At 48.1% G+C, this 25,934-nt stretch overlaps 8 protein-coding genes across 8 annotated transcripts, besides 2 other annotated features; 3 read left to right on the forward strand and 5 right to left on the reverse strand.

Annotated features, from left to right (window-relative positions):
- Window positions 1–216: 216 nt before the first annotated feature.
- On the forward strand, window positions 217–1,458 carry CLUP02_16985 (O-methyltransferase; the record flags this gene model as incomplete). Its single annotated transcript, XM_049295902.1, has 2 exons — window positions 217–505; window positions 569–1,458. The coding sequence occupies 2 exons, from the start codon at window positions 217–219 to the stop codon at window positions 1,456–1,458; spliced, it is 1,179 nt and encodes a 392-aa protein (XP_049153049.1).
- A 227-nt stretch (window positions 1,459–1,685) lies between these two features.
- Window positions 1,686–1,753: a sequence feature (Short protein (CLUP02_16986, UQC91451.1) was converted to a misc_feature.).
- Window positions 1,754–1,787: 34 nt separating this feature from the next.
- Window positions 1,788–1,806: a sequence feature (Short protein (CLUP02_16986, UQC91451.1) was converted to a misc_feature.).
- A 216-nt stretch (window positions 1,807–2,022) lies between these two features.
- CLUP02_16987 (phosphoribosyl transferase) lies at window positions 2,023–2,851 on the reverse strand (the record flags this gene model as incomplete). Its single annotated transcript, XM_049295903.1, has 3 exons — window positions 2,023–2,190; window positions 2,260–2,700; window positions 2,819–2,851. The coding sequence occupies 3 exons, from the start codon at window positions 2,849–2,851 to the stop codon at window positions 2,023–2,025; spliced, it is 642 nt and encodes a 213-aa protein (XP_049153050.1).
- Window positions 2,852–4,331: 1,480 nt separating this feature from the next.
- CLUP02_16988 (uncharacterized protein) lies at window positions 4,332–5,288 on the reverse strand (the record flags this gene model as incomplete). Its single annotated transcript, XM_049295904.1, has 1 exon — window positions 4,332–5,288. The coding sequence occupies one exon, from the start codon at window positions 5,286–5,288 to the stop codon at window positions 4,332–4,334; it is 957 nt and encodes a 318-aa protein (XP_049153051.1).
- Window positions 5,289–6,425: 1,137 nt separating this feature from the next.
- On the reverse strand, window positions 6,426–7,232 carry CLUP02_16989 (oxidoreductase-like protein; the record flags this gene model as incomplete). The annotated part of the gene is made up of 1 exon (XM_049295905.1): window positions 6,426–7,232. One exon carries the CDS (start codon window positions 7,230–7,232, stop codon window positions 6,426–6,428), a length of 807 nt encoding a protein of 268 aa, XP_049153052.1.
- A 621-nt stretch (window positions 7,233–7,853) lies between these two features.
- Window positions 7,854–10,012, forward strand: CLUP02_16990 (uncharacterized protein; the record flags this gene model as incomplete). Its single annotated transcript, XM_049295906.1, has 2 exons — window positions 7,854–9,825; window positions 9,879–10,012. 2 exons carry the CDS (start codon window positions 7,854–7,856, stop codon window positions 10,010–10,012), a joined length of 2,106 nt encoding a protein of 701 aa, XP_049153053.1.
- Window positions 10,013–10,767: 755 nt separating this feature from the next.
- CLUP02_16991 (uncharacterized protein) lies at window positions 10,768–11,508 on the reverse strand (the record flags this gene model as incomplete). The annotated part of the gene is made up of 1 exon (XM_049295907.1): window positions 10,768–11,508. One exon carries the CDS (start codon window positions 11,506–11,508, stop codon window positions 10,768–10,770), a length of 741 nt encoding a protein of 246 aa, XP_049153054.1.
- A 1,339-nt stretch (window positions 11,509–12,847) lies between these two features.
- CLUP02_16992 (uncharacterized protein) lies at window positions 12,848–15,436 on the reverse strand (the record flags this gene model as incomplete). Its single annotated transcript, XM_049295908.1, has 6 exons — window positions 12,848–14,113; window positions 14,194–14,572; window positions 14,627–14,778; window positions 14,831–14,912; window positions 14,961–15,156; window positions 15,205–15,436. The coding sequence occupies 6 exons, from the start codon at window positions 15,434–15,436 to the stop codon at window positions 12,848–12,850; spliced, it is 2,307 nt and encodes a 768-aa protein (XP_049153055.1).
- Window positions 15,437–16,791: 1,355 nt separating this feature from the next.
- Window positions 16,792–18,468, forward strand: CLUP02_16993 (uncharacterized protein; the record flags this gene model as incomplete). The annotated part of the gene is made up of 4 exons (XM_049295909.1): window positions 16,792–16,811; window positions 17,367–17,433; window positions 17,491–17,877; window positions 17,932–18,468. The coding sequence occupies 4 exons, from the start codon at window positions 16,792–16,794 to the stop codon at window positions 18,466–18,468; spliced, it is 1,011 nt and encodes a 336-aa protein (XP_049153056.1).
- Between the last annotated feature and the right edge of the window lie 7,466 nt (window positions 18,469–25,934).

Consider the following 25,934-nt stretch of genomic DNA (forward strand, 5'->3'; position numbering starts at 1 on the left):
AGAGACTATTGAGAGCCACCTCGCTTGGCGGGCACGCAGTGTGCAGCATGACGGAGCCTTGGGGGCAAACGGGTTTGGTATTAAAACGGTCGTCAGCGTCGTCGGTAAGGTCCTCTTCCCAAAGCTTGGTATTCTGCAGCTTTGTCATTCTTCAGCAACAGCAACTTTGGCCCATCGTCAACTTCATTATAGCAAACACTGTATACACTTGCAGGGATGGCTACTGCAGACGCGTTGATTGCAAGTCTTCAGGACATCAACGGGGAGAGCTTCGCGGATAAGGCGGAGAGGATACGAGCCAGAGATGCGTTGTATGATGCGTTGAGAAAAGTCCAGACGCCGTGGGATATCGCGTGGGATCACATCGTGGTCAAGGGCGGCGGGAACGCGGCGATCAAGACGCTCATCGACGCTGGCGTATTCAAAAAGTGGCACGAGGCTGGTGGTAAACCCATTACCTGTACCAAGCTCTCAAAGCTGACCGGCGCCGACGAGCACCTCATCCGTACGTCAAGAACATCCAAAATCCCGTTCAGCCATGAGAAACAGACTGACCTGGTAAAAACAGGCCGCATGATGAGGGCAATAGCAGGCCAACGCCTCGTCATAGAAACAGACCTCGACACCTACGCCCGCACGCCCTGGGCCCAGGCCCTCGGCGAAGACGCGCCTCTGCCGGCCATGTACGGCGGCTTCTACGGCGAGCTGACGAACCCAATGTTCCGCTCGCTGCCGTACTACCTCAAGAAGAACAGGTACCGGAACCCGACGGACAAGAACGACTGCAACTTCCAGCACTGGCGCGGGCCCGACGCCGTCTTCTTCAAGTACGTCGGCACGAACCCGCTGCTCACGTCCGACTTCAACGATGTCATGGAGTGCCATTCGCGGGATAACCTCACGGCGTGGACCGAGGTGTATCCCACGGGCAAGATCGTCGAGGGCGCGATCCCGGAGAGGCCGTTGGTTGTTGATATCGGCGGCGGGAAGGGCCATGATTTGAGAAAATTTCATGTTCGGCACCCACAGGTTCCCGCGCGGCATCTCATCCTGCAGGACTTGCCCGATTTTCTGAAGGATGTCAAGCCCGATTCTGCCTTCACGATCCAGGCGCACGACTTCTTTACGCCACAGCCGCTGCGCGGGGCGAGAGCGTACTTCTTGCATAACGTGCTGCACGACTGGCCTGACGCCACGGCGGTGGATATCCTCAAGAATATCGCGAGCGCCATGGAGAGGGGCTACTCGAGGCTGTTGATCCACGAGAGCTTGATCAGCGAGAGGGCGCCGCTTTCGAAGGTGACAGCAACGGATATGATTATGATGGCGGGGCTGGCGTCGGCCGAGAGGACGGAGGCGCAGTGGCGGGAGTTGATTGCGGCGGCGGGACTGCGGGTTGTGAAGATTTGGAGGCCGGTGCAAGCGGTTGAGAGTGTTATCGAGACGGAGTTGGCTTGAGAGATGTGATGGAACATGCTCGGGGCTTCTGCTTCGAGTGGGGGGATCTTTTCTCGTTTGAAGTGTCTGTAAAGTTTAGCAAGCGTATGGGAGGCAGGTCTTTGATTGAATCGACGTTTTACTTGGTCGAATGTGGTAAAACTCGATTTTTGTGCATGTTATGATCATGTCTGGTGGGTTGAGCATCTAGGGGCGTAAATGACCATCGTGTGGCTAGATACTGCTGCTCAAGAATTGTAGGCAAGACAGCTCAGGACGTCGGCCTTGTCTCGTTGATGTTTAAAGATCTCCAAAGCTGTTGATGTAGCATGTCAGTCACTGCCCCCAACCGTGGCCGCCCCCAGCCATGGGTCAGAAGCCTGAAGGTCCAGAAATAAATAACTTTGAAATATCATTGGTGATGTGTATGCTTGTGGGCAGCTCGACGGCATGACCCCTCTTGGTATCCTTTTATACGCCCTATGCTGGCTTTCTTTCGCCAAACAGCCCCGTCCGTCTATCCTCCTCGCCCCTCATCGTCGTCACGTTCTCATGTTACTCGTATGCTAAAGTCTCTCCTTGGGTTTACTGGCGCGCAGCGAGAGCCTCGGCCGCGTGGCGGTCGTGCTCGGCAATGTCGATGGCCTCCCAGGGGTAGTTGATCCAGACGTCGCCGACGGTGCGGGCGGCGAGGTAGTGACCTGAGGTCATCATGTCGGAGGGAAGGGTGCCCTTCTTCGCCTTGTCCTTGTTCTGTATTCCGTTACGTCAATACGTTTGAACTCGAACTCGATTTGCGATTGATATGGGGATATGACTCACGTGCAGAACAAAGATACCAAACTCAGTCTTCTGGCCCTTGCCGAGGCGCTGGCTAGCAGCCTCAACGTCCTTCTCCAGCTCCTTGACGGCGTACTCAAGGGTGGTGCGGGTGTCGTCGACCTCGTCGACAATCAAGATGCGCTTGCCGACGAGGTTCTCCATCTCGCCGATAGCGGTCAGGTCAAGCCATTGCGTGCGGGTGACCTTTGTGCCAGGGACCTCGGGGACGCCAGGGGTAGAGTTGCCGCCGAAGGTCTCGGGAAGGCTCTCGTACAGGGAGAGACCGATGGCCTGGATGGGGATGTTGGGGTTGCCGGGCTTCTTCAGGAAGGAACGGAGGATACGGGCGGGAACGTAGCCACCGCCGCCGATTGCGATGATGAGCTGGGGTTGGAAGGTCTCGAGGATCTTGACGGCGGACTCCTGGCAGAGGTTGTGCACCTGGAAGAAGAAGAACATCTGTTAGCCCATGTTTTGCGACACCTTGCACGAACACGGAGACCACTGGAATAAGAAAGTAATAGCACTAGGGGTCTGGAAGAAGGAAGGAAAAACATACATCGTTGTACGTGACGTAGAGCTTTTCGACCATTTTTGCGGTGTTTGGAGGGGTTCTTTGACTCGAATTCGGCCGGTGGACGGGGTGTACTGCGGGGTAGGAGGAATGCTGCAGATTTGGAGATGTCTCTGACGTCTGGTATTTGAGAGGATGTAGAGAAGAAGAAAGAGAACGGGAGAGATGGATCGTGAATATTCCGGAGGGGGAGGAAATATACAGAAAGGTGAGTTTAAAGTGGAAAAGAAGCTTAAGTAGGGAAGAAATGGGACCCAAGGTTTCTGCCAGTGAGAAAGAGAGACTGCCGCTATTCACACGCGAGACGAGGACGGAAGAAAAAAAAAAAAGATGCGCGCCAGGCCTACCAGGACCCCTCCATCCATCGATGAGCAAAAGGGGACCCCGCCATCCAAACAAGGATGGATGGGCCATGGCGGCGGGCACTTGGGAGAGAAATTTTGTCTGGCGAGCCCCGAGCCCCGCGATGACCAGCGGGTTGCTTTAGACCCACTTTGGCATGGATCTGGCTGCTGCGCCCCGGATGCCAGTCATCCGACTGTGGCTTGTGAATGGCTGCTGACCGAGGGACATCATACCGAGGCTTCGGAGCCCGCCGTCTTTCTCGGTGAAGGGGCCCTCTTCCGGTGTCTATTTACCAATGAAAATCGGCGTGACTCTCAAATGGCAGGGATCAAGTGTTGCGCTCCTTCCAAAGTTCCTTCCCGTCCCAAGTGAGGAAAGAGCTTGGTGCTGAATTTTCATCCCCTGCCAACTGCCACTTGCCATTGAAGATTTGACGATAATTTCCAGGCTCCAAAACGACGCTGTGACTGTCGCCGCGTTCAACTTTTGCCCAGTCAGCATCGAGTCATGAAACGACGAGAGTCTTCCCAATGTAGAGTTGTCGATGTGGAGAGCTTCGAATATGATGACATGCCAATTTAGACCCACTCCTTCCCGACCCTGGCCGCGAGAGCCGATGGGACTGTTTGCTGCTATGCTCTCGACTGCTAGTTGACTATTCTCTCCCCTCAGAGACGAGTAGGTTGTTGGCCCTGACCGGGTCATGTACGAATTCACATGCTCGGTCTCATGAAATTCTCGCTTTCGTCCTACTTTAGAAATGGTCTCTGGGCGCAATACGATGGGTCACTGTATGGCACATCTTGAGTGGCATAGACTATCGTGTCTTTGCATAAGCTCTGGGTATCCCTTGGCGATAACTCATCAATCCCAATAAACCTTGTGTCCCCTGCCCTCGTAAACGCAGCAATCATCCTCCCAAAAAAGCAAAGCTCAAGACCAAGCTTGGCACAAACATAACCTAGAGCGTCTTCAGACGCGCGACTAGAGCCTCCATGAGCAACTTTCTCAACTCCTGATCCCGATACGATCCCTCCGGCGAAATGTCCTCCTTCCACTGAATGATAGCCTCGCTGACAATCAAGTATGCCGCCCAGAACGCGTCAAAGATACCAGGACCAACGCCAGGCCGCGGGAAGAAACGCTCGTTCTCCTAGATGTATCCAGCCGGATCTCCCACGAAGCCGTCGTCGTTCCCATTAGTCGCCAAATCGTCCATGTTCCCCAATCCACAGACCCAGAGCTGAGGCTTGTCCTGCGTTGGATCGTACGCGAGCCGGAACTTGACGTTACGGGCGTCCTTCTGTAGATCGTGGTGAATGATAGCGAGAGCGGTACCCATCTTGCGCGCGAGCTCGAGGACGCCGGGGCGACCGATGAACTTGAGGAGCTGGTCGAGGTAGGCGGGTCGCGTCGCGAGATTCGGGTGTTCTTTGAGCATCTCTTTGACCTCGGGCGGCTGCACCAAGCCAAGCCAGATCTTCGGGTGGAGATTGTAGTTCTCTGGCATTGTGAGAGCCTCTTTCTGGAAGTCGCGGCCGACGGTATGGTCGATGATGATACGGATGATGGTCGGCTTGATCGGTCGCATTCTCTGCATGACGAGTCTACCTTGCATTTCGGGAAACGGTTCCATGAGCTGATCGGGAATGTGGCTGGAGCCGTCCATGCCTTTGATGAGCTTGAATTGGCGCGGCGCGGCCGGGAGTACGAGGCGCGAGAGGTAGGGGTGGTCGACTCCCAGGATCTCTTGGACTTGCTCGTGAAGCGCGTTGGACCAGTGGCTGAGGAGCGTCGCAAACTCGTCGGCAGCAAAGAATCCTTTGCTCAACTTCTGGTAGGAGGATCGCTCCTTGAGGGCCTTGCCATCCTTCAGCATGTATACCTGCGTCTCCCACGCCCTCGAGTGGTAGATGAGGCGGAGTCGGGCCGAGTGAGCGGGAGGAGAAGGCGGGCGAGCCCTCTCGTGGGGGAGGAGCAGGTCCTCCGGCGGATCGAGGTTTTCGTCCTCGTCTTCATCGTAGTCGTCATCCGACGAGGAGGAGGCATCTTCCCAGCCCTCCTCCTCGCGGATGACCGGCAGCGGAGTGATTGTGCCTCTGGATGCCATCTTTGGTGGTGGTGAGATGGTTAGTCTGGAAAGGAGGAAAAGAGGAAGAGGATGAGTACCTTAAAAGGTGACCATTGACACCCTCAGGTGCTTAGTCGTCAGTATCCGCATTCATCCCTCGGGTTTGAGAAACCCTAATGAGGTCGGCTTTGATGAATCCGGCAGGCAGGGCAAAGGCCAGCTTGTAGACGGGACGTTGAAGTTTTGCAGGCTTGCGCCGGCAGTTAATAAAGGCAGGAGCCGTCTCTTATCACTTTCCGTAACCAGGTCGTTCGTATTCGAAACACCATAACGAATACGGAAACGATAATGAGCAGTGATAAAAAGCAACGATAATGACATGGAGCAACGACAGTGAAAGGAACTTGAGGAGAAAATCCAGAAAGAACAATGGGCAGGGCAACAATTGTGACGGGGTCTTTTGGGAAAGGCATTCAAATAGCCTGTGAATGTTCACTGTTGGTGATGGGCTGCGACCACTCGGGTCTGCGATGATCCCCGGGAGCGAGTCACCGCTGTGAGGACCGTGGCTGCCGTTCCAATCCTGTTGGGAGACCCTTTTATAGTGCCGCAGGCGTGGAGACATTGAAAGAGAACACAAGAAAGCAGTCTGAAGTGTGAGTTGAAGAAGGCAAGTATAATAATGAGACGAAATGTAAGAAGAAGGGACGGCATGGGGATGAAAAACGATGTAAACCAATAAGGTCAAGGCAAGAACGAACAGTTGATATCTGACACTGAGAGTTCTGCTCGAATAGTTTGCAAGGATTAGGGCCTTTGCGACGACGTATTTTATCCCTCAACTTTGAGATGTGACGAATCGACCTAGATGGCAGTTGCGCCACTCCTCACGCTCTCTTCCCCAACCCCAGTTTCTTATCTTTGGCCACATCTTGAAGCAAGGCAGGAGCCGACAGTTGAGCCGAAAGGCGGCAAGGGCGCATGTGATGGTGCCTTTGCGAGTAAATATCCCGACATCGCAGCTTTCGGAATCTAATACGATCGTGGTATTGTGTATTGTAACAAATGTCTATGGATGACGCTGATAATGGCTTTTGAGGATGGTTGCCTCCGACGCAAGCTATGAGACGAAACAGAAGAAGGTAGAAAGGACCGATAGACCAAGTTCCGTGACCCTCAGCCTCCAGTTGTACCTTCTTTTTCATGTACAGCTTTCAGCTTCTTCTCTGTCTTCATGAACTCTCGAATGCCTACCGGGACATCGTCATAGAGCTTCTCGTCCCACATATTCTTCGCAATCTTGGGATCCTGCGGCACCCAGTTGGTATCGGAACCGCCGCCGTCGTCATCCATGGTATTCGAATCATCCGCGCTCGCGCCTTGCTGCTCCTTCAACTTTAGCTGTGCCTCCGCATTCGCCGCCGACCAGTCTTCCATCTCCTCCCTGTACCGTTCCCACACGCAATTGACGCAGCCGCTCATGCAACAGTTATCCGGCTCTTCCGGTCGCGGGGGAATAACCACCCCCGCTATCGTCGTGCTCTTGGAACGCAGCTCCTCGAGACGCTTCTGGCGCGCGGCAGGGCCGGCTAGGGCGGAGCCGAAGACAATGGCGGCCTTCTCAGCCGCGGTTTGCGGCGGCGGCGTCGGCACCGGCTGTGCGGAGAGAGCTTCAGCAACGGGTTCGGTGGTTGGGTTCGGGTTTGGGCTTGGGCTTGGGGAGGGAGGCGACGTCTTACGGCCTTGCTCCTGTTTGTGAATGGAGGAGTTTGGGGGCTCCTCAGGCTTCACATCGGGGATGGGTTGAGGGTCGTTGAGGATCGCATCGTAGTAGGCGCCCAGCGGGTGCGCTTGGGTCTGAGAGGGCTCGATGGGTGCCGGGCCGGTTTGCGACTGGCTCGTGACAAAGGCACCTCGGGGCACACGGGCGATGCGCGGCACGAGAGGCCGGAGGCGGGGGAGGAATCTGGCGGGTGCTGACATATTGGGTGTGCTCCGTTGGTACGTCCAGTTCTAGGTGGGTTGAAGCTTGGAGATGGGCATTGTTGGGGTTGAGTGAGGCCGGGCTGCTGTCACTGCAGAGGCGAGAGAGACTAGGGCGATTGGAATGCGGTCATCAAAGCCTCGGACGTCATCGGTCTCAATTCGTTGCTTAGGTAAGATGAGAGTATCATCACGTGCTCTCGCGTCTGGACTTGCGCTCCGTACCCATGTGAGGTCAGGAAGGGACCTGTAGTGGAAGTTCAAACAACTATTTCATTGGTAAATAACGGAGAAAGCATGGCCGCAATAGTGCTATAAGCATTATAGACCAAAAAATAGAACACTGAATTTAGATACGGTAGACATTGGGCAAGATTTGGAGCATGCTTGTACTAAGACATACGCTTCAAGGAGCTCTAAGAGGACCTCCCCTGTTTACTTCCCAAGGTCCGCCCAATCAGGAAAGCGGTGGAGTCGCATGTACACAACGCGCCGCCTGTGCACCCGCTGGACGAGAACGTCGCGCATCTTACCAAGGTCGACTACCAGCGCCGCAAATTCAACTCGGGCTGCCAGCTCCACGCTGAAATGCTTCAGTAAAGCCCAAGACGACCATCGAGCATGGAAGAGTCCGCGCCGAAGCGGCGGAGGGTTTCTCCCCGCCTTAGCAGAGAACGCGACGAAGACAATAACGAATCGACCACTCCGCCGGACCCTCCCCCACCACGATCGCGAATACCCAGGAGACCTTCCTTCGCGTCGCCAACTAGAGCAAGCCTGTCCCGGACGAATCCCGATATCCTGCGAAGAAGAAGTCGAAGTCTGAGCCCATCAAAGGCGGGTTCCAGCAACCCATCAACGCAATCGACTACCCAAGATGTAGCTGGCGAGGGTCCAGTCGCCCAACCCGAGAGCCAGGCAGAGCGATTCTTAGAAAGAGGGCCTGCGCGCCCAAGGAGTAATATGTCGGGATCAACTGCGGTTGAATCAACCAACCTGGGCTCTCCAGCGCGGCGGATGGCTCTTGAATCGAGGGTGAGCGGAGCTCTGGCGTCTAGGCCACGCCGATCTGGTGGCATACCCATTCCAAGACCACTTCCTGAACCTGGACCCAACGACGATGAGGACTTCAACCCTTTTGCTGGACGCGTCTTGAATCGCACGCCCCCTCGCCACGGCGCCGGCCTTGGAAGTGCACTTCCCCGCCAGCCCGAACCTGAGCCTGAACTCGATCAGGAGCCCGAACTCCCGCCTACCCCTACGCAAAGGGGCCAGGCTGACCCTGTGGTCACGACACCTCCTCGTGGCATCCACGATACACCCTCAAAAAAGAAGCGGCGAAACCCTTCACCGTCTAAGAGCTCGCCACTGAAGCAACCGCCTCTTCGACCACCCGAGTTCTCTCAAAAGGCGCAGGATCCCTCCAAGAAGGCCATGGCACGGGCTGCCCGAGAGACGAGCCCGACTCAGATGGAAAAACAGACAAGGTCAACAACAGGCCCTTCCGGAACACACGAGGCCCGTGGAATACCAGTGCCTGATCCCTACTCGGAGCTCAAGGAGACGAGAGACGCGCTTAAGGCGGAACTCGCAAAGTTAGAGGCCGACCTGGAACTTGCAACTGATGAAAACGAGCGAATACATAAGGCGCAGTCTCGCCGATCCGGTGATGTGCAGCCTTTGGGACCCTCTCGTCAAAATCAACTCCTCGACTTGCTCCGCCGTCACCTTGTACCACCTGAGAAGGAAGCCAAGCCAGATGCTGCACAAGGATGGTTCGACATGGCCATGAAACCAACATCATGGCTTTCGTTTGGATCCCTAGGGCAAGCTCAGCTGTCCATACCAAAAGAAGAGCCAGAGAAACTTCCTGCTCCTACTTCGCACCACCCCATACAGATGACGGCCGTCGACGAGCTTCCATACCTTCAAGCCTTTACCCCCTTCGAAATTTCAGCGACAACGAACATGCTGCCAAAGGAAAGCGATTCCGATCCTCTACTACGGAAACACAACATCGTTATTAGGTCGGCTAATCCGGCGGGTCTCTTCATGGCCAAGATGGAAATGACTGTCGACACGGAGAACCTTCAAATCAAAGAGCTTGCAGTACCCCGCCTGGACCCCGCAGCCGTCGCGGAGCTCGGCCCTTTCGTCGAAAAGGTCACAAACGGAGGCTCCAACACTCACATGAACCGGAACGTCAGCGTGGTGACTTGGGCCATGTCCGAGTGGTACAGAGTCGCCGTCGAGAGGGCGAACGTTTGGCATACCCTCGACACCGAACTTGGCGACAAAGAAAAGCTGGCGCAGAGCGTGGCGAGGATACGGACACGACGGAAAAAGCGAAGGAGAAAGGACGACGATGAAGAAAATAGTCAAGATGCGGATGGTGCCACAGACAAAAACCGGACTGAGAACCTGCCTCGTTCAGTACTGCTGCCTCATCTAGGAAGAACAGCGTACGAGATTCCGATACCGGGTGCCGTGAAGGAAGAAACATCGTGTTTGAGATTACAGTGGCGGATTGATTTTGACTGGACGGGTGAGGCGCAAAGCAAGGTTGGACTGGTCATTGGCATGCCCGGCAAGTGTGAGTACCCCCCAAGGCTGCCTTACGTCACGTATTGGACTAACATCAGCTAGGGCATTTAGGTGACGAGCGCGGTTCATTGGCAGCAGCGTCCAAAGTTTTTGAAAGATTTGTTCAGGGTAATGAGGGACCGATGAGGGCGGTACGAACTGTTGTTGCATTGCTGGCGGGAGACGCGTTGTCTTGAAAGGATACCTAGTTCTACGCAGTGCTGATTATACAGAAATAACTTCATGCGTTAGAGGGACATAGTCTGCAAACCCAACGTGGATGGGGTTTCCATAATCTAGAGACTTCCCAGTCCGTTTGCCTAACCTTAGGATCGACCTCTCATCAAGTAAGCAAAGGTACTTAGTTAGTGTGCGTATGCGTATGTCGATCATCATTGTCTTCTTATAGAGAAGGAAAGAGAAAGACCACTCTTACTCCTACTTATAAGGAGCCGGGACGAAAAAAAGAGTTCACCCCCCCGGTGCCGATTTAGGGGCTACATCTCTTGGTGCTCATGCTGGGACTCGAACTCGGGATCTCGGTAGCCTGTCGTCGAGTAGGCTGTGGGCGTAATTGATTGTTGACCATAAACCACTCCACCACCCAGCCACTTTGACCTGACCCGTCGACCTAGACGGGCGCCTGCTAGCTGGTGACAACGTTGGAGTTGAGGGGGTCTATAGGGCTTGATTGATGGCGTATTCAGTTGACTGTGTGAATACACAGTTCAGTAACGCAACAAACTTACACACGTGGCGAGTTTTTCACGTTGATGGATTTTACTTCTATTCGGCTAGACTGTCTACGGTCTCGCAACCAGTTTTACCTACTGTTGAATGCAAACTTTATACTGAAGGAGCTGTTGACTTTGCCCCTTTTCTATATCACCAGTAAGAGCCCCATCTTAGGCTCTCGAACCCAAGCAGGAGACGCTCGTGCCGTTACTAAAGTCTAGTAGGAAGGACCGCCCCGGCCGCCGCCGCCAACACCACCGCCACCGCGGCCGTATGGTCCATAGGGACCATATCCTCCACCGTATCCGCCTCCACGTCCACGGCCTTGACCGTTGGGACTACGGGTAGGACTACCATTAGAGCTCTCGTCATCGGAGCGATAGCCGTTAGTATAGCCGTTGGTATATCCGTTGGTCATACCGTTCTGGGTAGGAGAACCACCGCCGCCCCGCCCATAGCCGCCCGGTACACCAAATGGAGCAGCAGGACTGTTCCGGTACGCATCGCTGGCACGGGGACCTCGACCGGCGGTACCAGACATGAATGCTGATCCGCCGCCATTTGAGGGGCCACCTCTACCGTAGCCTGTGCCGCTCATATTAGGCCCAGGAGAGCCGCGGCCAATACCGGCGTGGGTGAACGGCGGGCTGCGAGGAGCAGGACGCATTGGAGTCAGGGGGTTCTGCTGTCTGCTCCCGTTGATCCCATTCATGCCGTTGGGGGAGGGGCGAAAGGGGATGTTAGTTGAGCCACCGTTGATACTGGGACCGCCGCCGTAGGTTGGCCCGGAGAAGCCTGCGCCGTTGTTGGCGTTGCCGGTAAAAGCTGCGTTGTTGCGGGCGGCGTTCTGGTTCATGTGCCAGTATGCGTCTAGGACGGAGAAGCCGTTCATGTTTCCTGGGGAGAGACGGCGTGGGGGTGTGTCCCCGTTGTTGGAGCTGCGGCCGCTTCTGGACATTGTGTTGAGTTCAGTTCTGGGGTTGTGGGCTTCGGTCTTGATGACTGATGTTGTGTGTGCTTTGTGCTTTTGATGGTTTGGCTGTTTGAGGAATCTGTAACGTTCTTGATGATGATTGTAAGAGAGAAAAAGGGATTGGTTCTATTGCTTCAAGATTGTTTATATAAATGCTGAAAAACATTGAAGTGAATCGATGCTGGCGGTCTCCGTACAGTGAGCAGAGCGTTCGTGATGCGGCGGTTTTTGCCTTGCCTTGAGAGCTCATGTCGGACGAAATCTCCACCAGCCATTCACTGTGCTACTCGAGTGAGTACTTCCGTATCGTAAAAGCGTGAAAAATGTCTTTCTTTCATACAGACATTTATATTTCCTCTTCATTCTCTATCATTACTCGAGCAGGCATCTTCGAAACATCACATGCATGGATGAATAAGTTTGCTTCAGTCAAGCTACTTTCTGATGACAAGAAGTCGTTGAGGTTTCACGGCTGACTTGTCAGCGTAGTCTTACCAAATTTGGGTAACTTGACCCTATATCTACGGATCTTACAACACGAGGTATCGATATAACAACGGGAAGATGCAAGAATCATATTAATACACGTAGCTTTTGATACAGCAAATGGGCGCACCCATCCAATGTCAGACCTACATGTTTTGATATTTTGAGCCAATCAACGTTGCAGTACGTAGTCACTGCTGAGGCCTCCAATCTAATCTAGGGGGTAGACATATGGTCGATATGAGGTTTTGCAAAATGGGCGCATGTACTTGACAATACCATTGTCGTCACTAACAGCTTCGTACTCGGCCCAGATCACAAATGTGGTGATTGGCCAAAACCCGATGGTTTCTCAAATACGCATCATCTCAATACGTTCCAATTCATGTTTTGATCTTCTTAAGAGGTAGAGCATAGTTGTACAAGCGAGTGTACTCCATGTTTGTCAGCGGTTCAAGGTCCATGTAAGAGTGTCCTTAAACTGCTGATGCTGAGAAAGAAGAACAACAAGCCAATTTTTGAAGCCACGGCTTCTAGAGCGCTTTAATAATCATTGCAAGATTTGGAGTAACAGTAACGGTAGCATTCAACCTAGGGCCGGACAAGTGTTCAAGTCGAGCTCGACTTGTGGTTCAAAGGTCTTGGATTTCAGACTGCCGGCGAGGTCGGATTTGGGCCGTTGCTAATTGAAGTGATCATTACGCGCACTAAAGGCCACTTCTAGCTAGTTCAAAAGAACAGAGTATGAAACGAAGGTCATCACGCGCTGGAATGCGTCGCATTATCAACTTCTTCTTTGGGTGCTTCAATAATATAACGTCGTCAATAATAGCTAAATTTAAGCTTTCACTGATGTGTGCAAAGAAGCTAAGTGTTCTCCCGTCATGAAAGGACAACTATGAGGCCGTTCTGACGTCTCAGGATTCGATACCGCAATGTAACGCTGACAAGCCATTCGCATCGTCGACGGTCTAGGCAAGAGTTTAACCGGCAAACCATCTGCGCCACTTTCGGCACGGTCACTAATGAGTTTGTTGAGATCCCCAAGACTCTGATTGGGGATAACCTTTGGATCGCTAACAGCCAGCGATCCCAGCCAGGCCTTCAAGACGTCAACACCCCGTTCAGGAATTTGTCGTACGGAAGCCTGTTCAGTCATCTCCAGCCATGGATCGTTGAACGGCATGGCCAGGCAGTATGGAATATTGCTGCCGAAAAAGTTCATTGGCATCGGACGAAACATCCGTCGTCGAGACTCGGCAAGCTTCAAATACTCCAGAATCCAGGTCGCCTCGTTCAAGTTCTCCGCCACTTTGTTGGTGTAGTTGGAAATCCGAATTTGATGCTCAATGAGGGGTTTGTCTAAGTTGCACAGGAACTCAGCCTCTGGCCATTCGTCTTGAAGTTTGTCCAGGTCCCCTTTGTCGGCCATCCTCTTCCGGACAGCATCGATGAAGTTTTCCTCGAGGCTGTAACTGTACACAGATTCACCGGTAATTGGGTCGGTTGTCGGCGTATCCAAGAGTTCGGCCTCGACGGGGATGTACTGCATCAACTTGAGACGTCTCCAGGAATAAATCGGATTCCAAAAGTCAACCATCTGCAAGGCGTTGAAGGTTTTCTCGGAAAAGAGTTGACATCGTGCCGAGTCTTTGTCATTTCCCAAGAACATCTTCTGAGCAGTCCATACGCCATGCGCATCATCCACAGAGCTTTGAAGGATAACCCAAGGATTATCCCCTTCGCCCCATTGCTGAACGGCGAAGTTGACTGGGGCTCCTCCATTAATATCCTCTTTGCCATTTTCGAGAGTTCCCATGAAGATCCCACCGGAAAGGCTGTTCGCTGGAACAACAAGTTGTGCGTCTTTCACATTGGCCACCTCCTGTAAGGTGCAGAGCTTGAGTTCCCGCGAAGCCCAGAGATAAGACGGCCCATCATACTTGAAAGATGAAATGGAGTACCTTCTAAACCATTGCTCTTGAGTCAGGTACTTATTTTTATCCTTTTTGAAATGTTCTTTGTTCCAAGCCGTCAATGCAGCTGGAGTCTCCTCGAGTATATGGGCAGCTAGCCATTTGTCGTCATCAAGACTTCGATTGGGCTGGAATTGTCAATAAGTATACTACAAAGGGTGTGCCTTTTTGGCGAGACCAAGTGGTAGTGGAATGGAAAATAACTTACCAGAAGATCGCTGTATCCTCTGAGCATTTCATAGCTGAAGAAGTGATCCGATGGTACAATGTTGGCATTGTTGGATGTAGCAGCGATGTTGATATTGGTCGTCAGGAAAAAGTGCGCTGCCCAACGCTGGATATTATCCGGGCATGTTTTAGTCTCTCCTTTCTCCGTCAAAAAATCTTTGTTCCGTCGGCTGGTAAACCAGACTCTGGCAGAATCCAGCACTATTCTTTCGAAAGTCTCACCAGATTGCACACTTGCACCGTAGAGAGGGGGAAATCCAGGATAGGTGAGCCATCTCGCTTCCTTAAGCTTTGAACTGAGCTCTTTATCAAGAAGATCTGTCACTCCTCTACCTCCAACAAGCCAATGCATCCAAGGCCTGTAAACCGCGTCAGCAAGCGACTTGGTTAATATCAGCCCGATGATAACTTACTTGTGTATCTCTTTCATGACGATTCCTCCATTAACATGACCATTTAAAGGACCCAGGTATGCCTTGCCTGGAGCATCGAAAGCATCCATCGAAGAGCAGAGATATACCCAGCCGTGCTGCGTTCTGGCTTCATCATTCATGATAAGATCGCGCTACCATCTCAATCAACTTTGAACACTTAACAGGAAATGAACTTCAACCTACAGCATAGTACCTGAATTGGCCATCATCACGCGACCAACTCATGATGTGGAGGATATCCTTTTTGGAGTCGATGAAAGAGGAGCTGAAGTGTTAGCCGGAAAGATGGCAAACTGTTGACCCGTTTACTTACGCTGCTATAAGCACAAACCAGGGCGCCCACGAAACAGACCCGATTGGTGCCTTGCCATCTTTCTTATGGTTTGCATCAGTGGGAAATATGACGGAGATGAAACGAAGCTCGGATCTGAACCATGACTTCTGTTTGTTCCTTGGGACTGTTTGACCGTCTGCAACGGCGTAAGTCTGTAGGATTATTTCTGGATCATCTGCCTAACGTTAGAGTCAATCAGTCCTGACGGGAAAGTTTCACTTACTCCAAAACTGGGTCATCAGCTCATTGTACGTGTTGTGCTTCCTGAACGCCTCATCGGTCTTTAGGCGTTTGCCCCAATAATCGATGAAGTCGTCATTGAGTTGTTCAGGCGTGGCGGGCGTGTCTTCATCAGGATACGGCTCTTTTGTCTGTGGCTTTATTCCACGAATGAACTTTCGATACCAGAGTTTCTGGTTGATATCTTCATGGTTCCCACGCTTAGGGTCAGTCATTGTGTCTTGTGTGAGTGATGGGACAATAGTTGCTGCAAAAGTGTGGCAAGGAGCGCTTGAAGATTTATATTGAGTTCAAAACTCTGGATGTCTACCGGAACAGGGCAAAAGAACGCGAGTAGCCAAGTGCATTGGTGAGACAGCTGATACACTGGAAGCAACCTCATCAAGCTTCATCACATCACGTCTCACTCTAGAGGCAATTGAAGCCGGCGATACAGATGTGCAGTGCCTTAAGAAACGCTAGTGTGTGATTCAAATATGCGAATGTCCTCTGAGCAGAATCTTCGTAACCAGTTGAATGTGTCCGATGAGCAAACGAGCCTTTTGTGGCTTGCTCTAGAGAGGCTGAATTCCATTTCCGTCAGAGGCTAGGTTCGGCCCATTCATTAGCTTGTGAGGTGGTTTATGATATGCAACCAAAAACATCGGCGATTCCCCGCACGCACCAGACTATGGACCGGACATAACCTTTCCCAACATGGGTAAAGGCTTGTGACGACGTAAGCCTCTGTCTTGCAGTATCAACTCTCGATGAGAGTATGATTCGTCAACGTACGCTATGGGATGATGAGACATATCAGAGTCAACGACTGTGTCTCAATACGAGCTTGTTAGATGACAAAAAATGCAGTAGGCTAGGTTCATCAGCCGTTCGATCTCAGCCAGCCTCAGAGCGGCCAGACTTGAAAATCTGGAACAAATGTCTGCATGGTGTATCACATAGCTCGGAACATTGTTTCCGGCCAATTGTAGGAAGATTGTTACTTTCAAAGTATTCGAGCATGTCCAGAAGATAGAGCAAAGGCATTTCTCTTTAGATATGCACTTCATTTCACAAGTTAACTTCCGCTTCTCACGTAGTCCTTTCATCTTCACTGTTGTCAGTTCTCCGCCGATATGTCTGAACTCAAAAAGCTCGACAAGTTCCATCCTCCTGCTTTCTTGGATGATTTTGAGGATGAACAGCTTGACAGATGGTCCAAGACTGTTGATGGCTGGTTCGGTGACGAGATAGCAGGCAGACTCCCAGGGAGGAAGATTCTTACTCAGTTCTTTAACCCTCGTCACTTTGCCTACAACTCGTCTCTGCCTGCTGTACCCATCACTTGGGTTGGCTTCCCTCTGAATGCAAGTTAATTACCAGCCTTCTATGCACTCGTCTAAACGGTCATCAGGTCAGAATCAAGCAGCCTACGGATGACGCTCGATGGGCATACGCAGAGGATCCGGAGAACCAGCGGGCTCCTCCAGGACGCTTGGATCCTGAGATTCTGAAGTTCCATAAGAAGAACGAGCAGACGGGGGAGGATGAAGTTGTTGAGGTACCTCGACAAAGGGAGGATCGTTGGGTGATGGACGAATACTTGGAATGGTCTACCAAAGAGTTTTGCTATTGGGGCAGTACTGTTTGGCTATCGGGGCAGTAACCCACTTTTCTAGCCAATGAGGGACCTCTATATAGAAGCTTGGACCCTACCCCACACCCAGCCGTCAGCGCCGCACTTACGTAAGGTAGCAGCGCGCCTACGAGCCACATGAGGCAACTACCCACGGTCACAATTACCCACGGTCGCAATTGCCCACGGTCGCAATTACCCACGGTCGCAATTGCCCATGGTCGCAATTGCCGTTGTTTACCTTAGTCAGTAGTTATAATTATAATCAGGAAATTATAATTAAAACTAGGCGATTTTGATCGGAAATGGGTAATTGCGACCGTGGGTAGTTACAACCGTGGGCAGTTGCTTTATATAGCTCGTAGGCGCGCTACTACCTTACGTAAGTGCGGCGGAACAGAGCAGAGGTGCGCTAAATAGCCCGTAGGCAGGTGCAGCGGGGCAGAGGAATTTAAAGTTAAGACGTCAGGCGCTGATTGGCTAGAAAAGTGGGCTACTGCCCCGATAGCCAAACAGTACTGCCCCAATAGCAAAACTCCTACCAAAAAGGTTGATGGAGATGTTCAGATTGTGAGCTTCACTTGCGAAGGTCCAGAGGTAAGTTGCAGCCAATTCTTCTTTACAAGGATGATCTTTGTACTGACTGATGACTAGTATTGGGAAGAACTTGTGAAGTATAATCCCATTCTGACCGAAACTCCCATTAGGAACCCAGCAACCCAAAAGCATGAGAGAAACAACAAGATCCTCAACATTTATAAGAAGCTGAACCCTGATTTTGCACATGAGATTAAAGGAGATCACCTAGTGGACGACGAAGGTAAATACAACATCTATAACAGGTGGAATGGCCACACCAATACTGGCACCATTGCCCATCTCATCCAAATCAACAACAGCCTTAGTGCCGAGATTGACATCGCTGCTCAAGCCACTGTCACAAGGACCGACTTGGTGTACGGTGAACCTATTACCAACATGCTTACCCTTTGCGGAGATGGATCTGCCTATGGTAATCCGAGTAGGAATTCTGACCCGACTGTGAGAGACTCTGTTGCTGTTCGGTGAGAACTATTCGAGGCTAACGATTTGTAGATTGGTGCCGCAGTCAACGAAGTCTGTCGTCTGGCTCGTGATACAGAGTGTCCCCTCCCGGTCACAATCTCTGTCAAAGATCCTGTCGCTCTGTACATGTACGACGCAGACTTCTCGTCCTTCCTGTTAGATCGCACCGGTAAGCGAAGAGGAAACGTTCGAGAAATGGTCCCGGTTCCCGAAGGGGTCTTTGACTGGTGTGACCGTGGTGATATTACCAAGAACATGGGCCTTCATCTTGGCGTGTCTATTCCAAAAGGTCTCAAGACTGATGACAATACCCGCGACCTTAATCTGAGCGATCTTTTCGACCAAAACAACGGAGGTCGCTACGTGCATTATGGAAGCCAGTTTGCCGATTACATCTTCATGAGCGTTTCTGGCGTTGTTGGCCCGAAGCCAGAGCCTCAGAAGGATGGAGAAGCGTGGCCTGGAAAACCTCAGCCTGCACTTACCTACACTGAGCCGTACCTCCAGAAGCCGGTTATTGAGCCCAGGGTTCTGGGGAGTCCTGTTCTCTTCAAGATGATGGGATAGGTCGATGCGGTTGTCACACCTTCTGATCGAAAGGGCGAGCCGAGGGTTGAATTCAATGCGGTTGTCACAACTTCTGATCTAGAGACAATGGATCTGAGAGTAGAAGCAAAGGATGGACCGTTGGGCTATATGGGGATGCCAGAGCCCGGTCCTCCTAATGGGCCGGACTACCAATCCATCACTCCGAAGGCCATCTATTAAGCCAATGGGCAGGAAGCCGAGAGAAACTGCCAATTGATGGCTTTGACTGCACCCAAGTATTGAACCCTTGAAGTTGTTATTCGTTAGGCCCCCAATGTGGAATTTCTTAAGAACTCGCCAATTTTGAAGCTCATATTTCCCTGACTGAAGCTGCATATAAGCTGATTGGATCAAACGGCTCGTTGCTTTACATAAGATTGACAGTCGAAGACCCTGTATTTCCCATTACACTATCAGCTTACAGTGACGATGTCTGCTATAAACCAATGCGAGATTTCCTCATGGGAGACTAACTGCATACAGCCATGTTCTTATGTCTCGTATTCGGCGAGCTACATCCTCTCAATAGTCACTCTGCAGATAGCTCAGTTGCCTAGCTTAGCTCGACGTCACCTAAGACGCAACTGGAGATCTACGGTTCCAGACTTTCGAGTGACTGATAGAAAGTATGTCTCTCGGCGACTGATCGATTATGCAGAATCAATGATGCAACCAAAGAGAATATTGTGTGCCAAGACGGGATTTCAGCTCGCCACTCCTATCAATGCCAGCCATTCTGGAACTCGTGAGGTGCGCCTTATCTGTGACCCTTTGTTCATAGCACGGAACGGTGACAGACCTATCAATCAGGATGTGTCTTTGGGCCCCGCACTTTATATATGTTGGATTACTGATTGCTTATGATCGCATACTCCATTCCTCAAAAGTCTCCCTTTGTCGGTCAGCCTATAGCGATTTCAATTTTTCCCTCCATTCTAATTAAATCTAAATTCTTACTCATCACACTCTCTTATTAGCAAAGGTCAACCTTCCTCCTACATACTTTTTCTTAGCACGCACTATTAGTACGGGCCACTCTACCACACTAACCTCCTTAATAAGGCCTATTCTACTCCCCCCCCCCCTTTTTTCTCTTATACTAACTATAACTAGCTTAGGTAACGGCCGCTATATACCGCTACGGTTACTACCCTTTTTAAATACTTTTAATACCCTCTTAAGCTTTATTATAATCGTCTAGTCTACGCTACTACGGTCCCTAACTAAAAGACGCTATATTCCGGACTTTATTAAAGTAATACCTATAACCCCTAAGATTACGAAGGTTCTAACTATAAGACCTAGGCTAGACGCGTTTACTACTACGACTTAGCTTAGACTAATAATAATAACCTAACCCCCCCCTAACTACGGAGCGCGTTTTAATAGGACTATAACTATTAATAAGATTAAGACCTATTTATCTAGCCTCTATTTTATAGAGGACATTACCCTCGTAGCTATTTAGGAGTCCTTTTAGTTATTAAAAAACTCTAAATACGCTACTATTATAAGCTACTATATTACTAAGCTCGAGGCTCTTTTTAAAAAACCTTAGCTACTGCCCGCTAGAACCTCTTAGTATAAGCTAGACTATAAAATTATAACGGGCCTCTCTTTTACTAAAGTACTCTCTTAGAGCTCTAGCTATTATACCTAGCGTTCTACTAGTTATTAGCCTAAGGGGCTTATAGCTCGAGCTTTAAATATAACGAGCGACTTACGAGAGGGAGCTAGAAACGCACTTCCCTTCCCTAATACTTATATCTTTATCTACCTCGACCCTAAGAATCCCCGCCGCTAGGTAGAAGTACGGTTTATTTATAAAAAAGTTATTAAAAACTACTCGCTTAAGGGTAAAGATATTAGCCCGGTAACTAGGGTTCTAACTAGTTACGTACTTACCCCGAAGACCTTAGGAGCATAATAGGCTATACTTAGTTATTATACTTAGCTACTTAAACTCTTTAATATAACTATTATTAAGGGATCCGAGATTTAGTTTACTTATATTATTAAAAGTATTAAAACTCGGATCCCCGGCCTTAATAAGTAACCCCTCGACTTTAGTACGTACGTCTAAGACGAGGTTAGAGTAGTAGTAGGGGTAACCCCCCTCCGCTACCGGACCTCTAGCCCGACGAACGGCCCCCGTATAACTTATATTATATCCTTTTTAAAACTAATAAAAAGGCCCTTTAGTATCTTTAGATCAGTAGTAGCCTAGCGACTTACTTACTAACCCCTTCTTAAGTAGTACTAAGTCTACTTAGATTAATATAGCTCTAAGGACTATACTAAAACTTAACGCTACTATTACTATAAAAAGCTAGGATATAACGGTAACTATATTACGATTATCCTTTAGTACGTAAACTACTAGGGGCTATATACGAGCGACTATACGAGCTACCCTATACGCCCCTAAAGGAAAAACAGTGCTATTATTTATTAAACTTCTTAATAAAAAAAACTCCTACGTAAGGTAAGTAGAGAACTTTATATATAGGCTACGAAGCTCGACCTCTCCCTAAGCCCTGCCCCTAGGTTAGACCCTATAAAGTCCCTAAGTACTTAGTTCTAAAATAAGATTATAAGTATCGAAGTAGAGAGACTCGCTAAGGATATTATTCGGGGGTTTATAATTATCAGTATAGTTACGTGCGATACTAAAAACTACCTAAGTAAACGAGAATAAACTTACTTAATTACTATAGAACTAAATAGTACTATAGATTTTATTTTAAAAAGCGGCGACTACCCCCCCTCTAAGAAATAGGGTTCTAAACTCCCCCCCGAAAATAGCTTAGAATACGAGGAGCCTGCCCCGAAAAGGAAGAGTAAGAGTAAATATAAAAGCGCCTTGCGTAGGTGCTCTATAACTACCCGCAGTTAGCGTATTTAATATATATTAAAATTAAAGTATTATAAGCTAATATATAAAAAAACGGCTATAAGTACGACTATACCCTTATTATTACTAAATTTAAATAAGCGGATATCTTATTATTATAAGAGCTATAATATAATACGGGTAAACCGTAGAATATTACTAAATCTTACCCTAGCTTCGCCTTATATTTATTAATTTAGAGCTAGGCTACGACTATTAATAGACCCCGGGTCCTTATATACGTCCGCCGGACCCTCCTATACTTAATAACGTTCGATATTATAAAGCTCCCTTATTAGGACTTATTTAGAGTGCGTATCCTAGGGTATTATATCTTTAATATCTACCGCGCCCCTAATAAAAAGTATATATTAATAATACTCGACTACTAGACCCCCCCGCAAAAGCTATTTATTACGGGGGATTTAAACTCCCGTTATACTAATTAATAGCCGGGGACCCCCTTATATACCCCTAGGAACTACCTTACTAACTAAATAGACGGCCACTACCTTATTATACTAAACCCCGTAGGGGTCCCTATTTATAAAGCGGGGAACGTACTTAACTTAGCTATTTTTAACGTCCCCCTAGCCCGGACTTAGATTACTAGCTATATATATACTAGATCGGATTATAATACCCTTATTACGACTATCCCCCTTCCCGCTAGCTTAGGTAATACGTATTAGCTAGGAAAAAAGAAGCGGAGGATTAAACTAGAGAACATATTATAGTTCGCAAAGAGGGTTAGAGAGCTAACCTAAGTAATATATACTATATATAATATTATATAAGACCTCGATCTAGCTACGGAGAGCCTTAACGACGTACTTCGGTATACTTATACTTCTTCCTTTACCCCGTACTATATAAGGAGTAGGGGGACGAAGTAGTAGGACGAATTATATACTAAGGCTAATAAACGCTTTAGAGCGGTATACGTAGCCGACCCCTAATCTCTTACTATAGCTATAGCTAATTAGTAACGTAATAGTACTATATAGAAGGCTAAGGCCGCTATATAGGCTAGAATAGTCTCCTCTATTAAAAAGGATTTAGATATATACCGAATTATAAGTTAGAACTAGCCTAGGCCTTAGGTCTAATCCCCCCCTCTATAAGACGGTAAAAATATAGTTACCGAACCTATTAAAAAGGCAATGCTCCTCTAGAAAAAGCTCTTAGAGCGTATAACTGCAGAGGACGACGTATATCTCGACCCTATAATACGCCCTCGTTAACTATTACTTTAGGATCTTACTATTTACTAGTGTAAAGTAGATAATATAATACTTAGTACGAGAAATACTACCCTTAGCGCGGATAATATTACGGTTTTAATATTACGGGCTTATTAGCCGTATATTAATAACTACGTCCGTTACTTTTACTAGGCCTATCTCGTACTTAGGTACTACCCTAAGGCCTAGCGAGACGCTAAAGTAATAATAATACTAAAGCTTAACTAAGATATGCGCACTTATAAGGGCTAGCGCCCGATCTTACTCCTAGTGACCCTAGGGAAGGGGCTAGAGCGCCTTATAACTAAGAGGATATTTTATATTACTATTACCCAAGGTATACTTAACCTATAAGTAGCCGGGGCACTACTTAAGTAATTAGCTACGGATATAGCTAGGGTAGTAGCTTACGATATATAGGCTATTTTTAATAAGAAGCTAGTCGCGATTATTATTACGATAAATATCAAAGGAGCCTTCGACCTAGTACTATATAACTAGCTATATAATCGGCTCTAAGTATAGGGTTAGCCTAAGAATATTATTACCTAAGTATAGTACCTTAACTAGTCGCGCCGATCCTCGGTCCGCTATAAAAAATACTAAACTCTTATATCCCCCCTCTTTTACGGTTTACTATAGGGGTTACCGATCTTACTTATCCTCTTTTTATTATATATTAAGTAGATTTATTAAATTAGCCCGGAGTCCTCTAGATTTAGCTATATTAATAATTATACGATACTAAGCGTTAAGAAGGACCTTATTAAGGCTACCTCTCGGGCATAGTAAATTCTAGATAATACTATTACTTAGGGTAGGGATAATACTATTCGGTTTAATCCCGAGAAGACCGAAGTCCTTTATTTTACGAGGCAGACCTCGCTAAGGGCTAGAGATATTACCCCCCCCCCTATCTGCTATAATAATAAGGAGATTAAACTATACGAGAAGGGTATTATAAAGTAGCTAGGTATTACTTTTAATAAGAAGCTACTTTTTTATAACTATATCGCTAACTACTAAAGTAAGGCTAGGTCTATAGTTAGCTATATTAAAGGTCTTAATAAAGTCTTTAATAGTACGCCCCCCGCTACTATATATAAAGCGATCTATATTATTATTATCCCTAAGGCCCTATATAGCGCTAAGCTATAGTACCCCGGCCCGACCTAACCTACTTTTAAAGTTAGGGTTAATTCCGAGATACGTACCTAACTAGAAGTTTAATACGGGCTAAAGTCGGTTATTAGGACCCTCTAGACCCCTATTAATATTGCCTTAAGGGGCTCCCTCTTAGTATAGCGGACTATACTAATTACGGCGCTACTGCGCAAGGTAAGTACTTTATTAATAAAGCTTTTTTAAAACTTTTTTAAAAACCGCTACGCCGTTAGGCTTTTTATATTAGACTACTCTTATCCCCTAACTTAGAGGATCCGCGATTATAGGCTACTATACGACTATAAAAACCCCTCTTACTTAACTATACTTACCTAAGTAGCTAGTTAAGTCGAACGTCCCCCGTAACTAGCCTTATTACCCCGCGACTTCTTAATTATAAGTAACTTTAGTAGTACCTAAAAAGTAACTAAAATAGAAGAGATATAAAGCTATTATAAATAGTACGAATCTCTCCTTATTATATATATTATAGCCTATATAAATAGGTTATAAATAACTCTAGAAGCTACGGGCTTCGGGTATACTATTTATTAAGGACCGTAACTAATTTATCTCGGGTACTACCGCCTCCCCTAGGCCGAGGTTTTTAATACCGAAATAGAAAGGGCTATTACAGGTCTCTGCGCGGCGCTAGGGCTTAAAAATAAGTCTACTATAGCTATTATAGTTTACTTAGATAACTAGGCCGCTATTAAGTACCTAAATAGTACCCCCCCCTTATCCTCTTAATATACTATTCTCGAGTTTAAAGAGCTTATTAAGAACGCTAGGGTCCCCGTTACCTCCCGCTAAATACCTAGTTATAAGGGTATTATAAGGAACGAGATAGCGGACTAGTTAGTTAAAAAGGGTACTATTATAAGTCCCCCTAACTTACTTATACGCCCCCTAACTACTATTTATATTAAGCGTCGTACTTAAAAGAGATAACTAACTATACTTCGGGGCTAGTAAGAGGATTACTAACTAAACTCTTATAGGGCCCTTGCCTTACTTATCGATAGCGTAGCGAGCTCCGAGCTAAAGTCGCTTATATAACGCTAGCTTTACTAGCTCTTTTTAATTAGGTCCGGCTATAGGGACTACGCTATATACTACTACTTATACAACTATAACGATACTAACCTCTACTACTTATATAAAAAGGAAAAAGCACCCGATTATATCTATTATTACTATTTAGTCTCGCGTAGGGGTATATTATAGTTCGCCCGAGCTAACTTCGTTCGGTATTAACTTAGTAAAGACTGGTCTACTTATATTATACTACTACAGAGCTCCCGGTTCTTTACCGATATCTACCCGAAATAAACTAATATTTATTAGAATTAGGTTAGCGCGCGCAGAAGTAGCTATAGTAATATTAAACCCGTATTTATTATTAAATAGTACGGCTATAGCGGAGGTCTCGGGGTGCCCCCCTTAGCCCTTATATTAATAGACCGATGCGATAGGACGTACTATATAGTTCGTATCCTAACTAACTATTTAGAATAGACCCTTTTAGGCTAAACCCCCTTACTATAATAGGTTTACTAATACGGCCGTTAGCTCCCCTAGCGGATATTAATTTTATAGGGCAAGCACGTCGATATAGCTCGTTCGACCGGGATACGTAATAGGCTATATGCCCCGTCGGCCCTGCGAAGCTTATGTTTATGTATAATAGTACTAATAGTAGTATTACTCTCTATCTACGTTATACTAACACTTTACCTTACTATATAATATATTATATTATTTTATAATACGATATATATTATATACCCCCTCCCCTTATTTCACTACTTTATATTATACTACTCTCCCTCTACTTACTAAAGGAGCTAGACTCTCTACCTCGGGCGGTAATACTTACTATAGCACGACGACGGTCTTCTTATAGATATATAGAACACTATTTAGTTAGTTTATTATATTACTAGCGCAATGTTCGAACCTTACTAGGTATGTCTACCCTGGGTTATAAGATATTATAGGGGGCTATGCTTAGGTAGAAGGGTTAATTTTAGAGTATATATTATATTATTTTATAAGAGGGTATTATATAGGCTCTACGGGGCACGGCATACGGTCTTATAATTTTAACGCGATATAGTCGCCTTTCGCCTCACTTAAGGACA

This window comes from Colletotrichum lupini, chromosome 9 (assembly GCF_023278565.1).
Source record: "Colletotrichum lupini chromosome 9, complete sequence".
NCBI lineage: Eukaryota > Fungi > Ascomycota > Sordariomycetes > Glomerellales > Glomerellaceae > Colletotrichum > Colletotrichum lupini.